The 2,699-nt window shown below is 50.8% G+C and overlaps 1 protein-coding gene across 1 annotated transcript; it reads left to right on the top strand.

Moving 5' to 3' along the window:
- Nucleotides 1–329: 329 nt before the first annotated feature.
- On the top strand, nucleotides 330–2,299 carry LOC103646970 (1-aminocyclopropane-1-carboxylate oxidase). Its single transcript, XM_008671564.2, has 3 exons — nucleotides 330–798; nucleotides 903–1,245; nucleotides 1,630–2,299. The coding sequence occupies exons 1-3, from the start codon at nucleotides 452–454 to the stop codon at nucleotides 1,870–1,872; spliced, it is 933 nt and encodes a 310-aa protein (XP_008669786.2). The 5' UTR covers nucleotides 330–451; the 3' UTR covers nucleotides 1,873–2,299.
- Nucleotides 2,300–2,699: the final 400 nt, after the last annotated feature.

The following is a 2,699-nucleotide window of genomic DNA, read 5'->3' on the forward strand; positions in this document are numbered from 1 at the left end:
GTTTAGTCGCTATCGGCGTATAGCTGCACGCGCTGAATGTTCTCTTCCTGCGTTGACCCTATAAACATTCTTTATTTCCAAATAATCCGAAATCGCCATCGACACAACTTTATTTTAAAAAATAACGCGTCACAAGACACGATCGAAGTAAACACAGGCCAGAATGATGCCTCCGTTCCCTTGCGAACCAATTCAAACACCCAAATCACTCCCCTGATTGATTGCATTGGTGGAGGTGGAGCTTTGGCAATAAACAATCACTTGACACCTAACTTATTCTGCTATATATAATCCAACACAGTACACACCATCCAACATCCACGGCACCACCGCTTCTCCTTGTAATAATCCTTCTTCTGCCTCCCGAGCTCTCGCCATTAATTGTCCATCGAATCGATCCATATATACAGCTAACCAGCCAATTCTCAGAAAGGAGCTATCCCTTGCGGCTATGGCGGCCATCCCCGTGATTGACTTCTCCAAGCTGGAGGGCTCCGAGAGGGCCGAGACAATGGCGGCCATCGCCGCCGGGTTCGAGCACGTGGGGTTCTTCCAGCTGGTGAACACCGGCATCCCCGACGAGCTGCTGGAGAGAGTGAAGAAGGTGTGCAGCGACTGCTACAAGCTGCGGGACGAGGCATTCATGGACTCCAACCTCGCGGTGAAGGCGCTCGCCGAGCTCGTGGACAAGGAAAGCGAGGGCGGCGCCCCTATGAGAAAGATCGAGGGCATGGACTGGGAGGACGTCTTCACCCTCCATGACGACCTGCCATGGCCTTCCAACCCTCCCGCCTTCAAGTAAGTAACTGTCACGCAGCAGCATTCTTGTTTCGGCCCGTTTTTTCAGCTCATCACAATTCACAAGCCAGCTTAATTAACCTCGCATGCATGCATGCATGCAGGGAGACGATGATGGAGTACCGCAAGGAGCTGAGGAAGCTGGCGGAGAAGATGCTGGGCGTGATGGAGGAGCTGCTGGGGCTGGAGGAGGGACACATCAGGAAGGCCTTCACCAACGACGGCGAGTTGGAGCCCTTCTACGGCACCAAGGTCAGCCACTATCCGCCGTGCCCGCGGCCCGACCTCGTCGACGGCCTGCGCGCGCACACCGATGCCGGCGGCCTCATCCTGCTGTTCCAGGACGACCGCTTCGGCGGCCTGCAGGCGCAGCTTCCCGACGGCAGCTGGGTCGACGTCCAGCCCCTAGACAACGCCATCGTCGTCAACACCGGCGACCAGATCGAGGTGATGATTGATCATATTCTTCCGTTGACTGCATGGGACGGTGGACTTGGGAGCTCTGCTCACCTTGATTAGATTACCACACTTGATCAGCAGAGAGCAGATTAATAATATTATATATGGAACCAAAGTGCTTGCTTGCTTAATAACTGCTGATGAATCCATTAAAATAAAGTACTGCGTGCCTATCGGTCAACGAACCATGTCAGGATTTTATTTGGTGGCCACGTACGTCATGCATGGTCGATCCATGCATGGGTTTATTACACGTACGTATGGAACTTGGAATGTCAAAACCTTAATTAGCTTTGTTGGTTTGGTTGTTGACATGTACTACTGTACTGCCTCTGCGACAGTACTAATCGATGGTGGTTTTTGCATTGACAGGTGCTGAGCAACGGCCGGTACAAGAGCGCGTGGCACCGCATCCTGGCCACCCGCGACGGCAACCGCCGCTCCGTCGCCTCCTTCTACAACCCAGCGCGCCTGGCCACCATCGCTCCGGCGATCCCCGCCGCCGACAACTACCCGAGCTTCGTGTTCGGCGACTACATGCAGGTGTACGTCAAGCAGAAGTTCCAGGCCAAGACGTCCAGGTTCGCGGCCATGGCGACGACGACGACCAAGTGATTTGCAGCGTCATGGTCTCAGCTTGCAATGCGAGCCTACATAACTATTCAGTCATGTAATCGCGGGACTAATACTGTACGGTCTTGTACCATATGTATAGGTTGTTAAGTGTGTGGTTTAGGGCATGTTTGGTTTGATGCCTAAGTTGCTACAATTTGTCTAACTTTTCTGTCTAAGGTTAGTTCTTCAATTCGAACGACTAACCTTAGTCAAAATGTGGCACATTTAGACACGAACCAAACAACCCCTTAATGTGTGTAGAATGGACGTGTCATAATACAAATAGTTGGTGTGCATGCACTGCAGCGAGCCGTCACAAGAATTTATATCAAATTGTGACAGATAAGCAGCTCGCGGTGAGCCATGGCCAACGGGTGCCAGGGTGCGAGAGTGATTTGTATTAAAATGGCATATGTGATCAAGTGGTTTGTAATTATGCACTGGTCGGTTGCCCGTATGTTGCGACGGCTCACAATGATATCTATGTAAACTATCCACCAAAAAGATTTCAACATTTTTTATTGATTGCCTCCGCTATTCACATAATATTTTTTTGATTTGACTAACTGATGTTGTTGTTTACTCCATCCAATATGTCTTGGTACAACACGGTCAATGAAGGAAGCAATTAGAAAAAAGTTCACAACACCTAATTGAACGAACAGAGATTATAGAATGACATAATTCAACCATACATACACCAAATAATAGGAAGTTTGTGAACTCAAGTTTTGTCGGCGTTTCGAGACCGGGGGGTCCCCGAGCCGACGAGTGAGTGTGCCGCGTGCCCCAGCCCAGATGGGTCGAGCGCGTGGGCGAGCGCGAAG

Source organism: Zea mays, chromosome 2 (genome assembly GCF_902167145.1).
Source record: "Zea mays cultivar B73 chromosome 2, Zm-B73-REFERENCE-NAM-5.0, whole genome shotgun sequence".
Taxonomy (NCBI): Eukaryota; Viridiplantae; Streptophyta; class Magnoliopsida; order Poales; family Poaceae; genus Zea; species Zea mays.

Excerpts from the sequence above, each read along its gene's own strand:
- LOC103646970 (XM_008671564.2), top strand. The coding sequence starts at position 452 with ATGGCGGCCATCCCCGTGATTGACTTCTCCAAGCTGGAGGGCTCCGAG. Across the intron at positions 799-902 it reads TCCAACCCTCCCGCCTTCAA|GGAGACGATGATGGAGTACC; the intron begins GTAAGTAACTGT and ends GCATGCATGCAG. Across the intron at positions 1,246-1,629 it reads ACACCGGCGACCAGATCGAG|GTGCTGAGCAACGGCCGGTA; the intron begins GTGATGATTGAT and ends TTGCATTGACAG.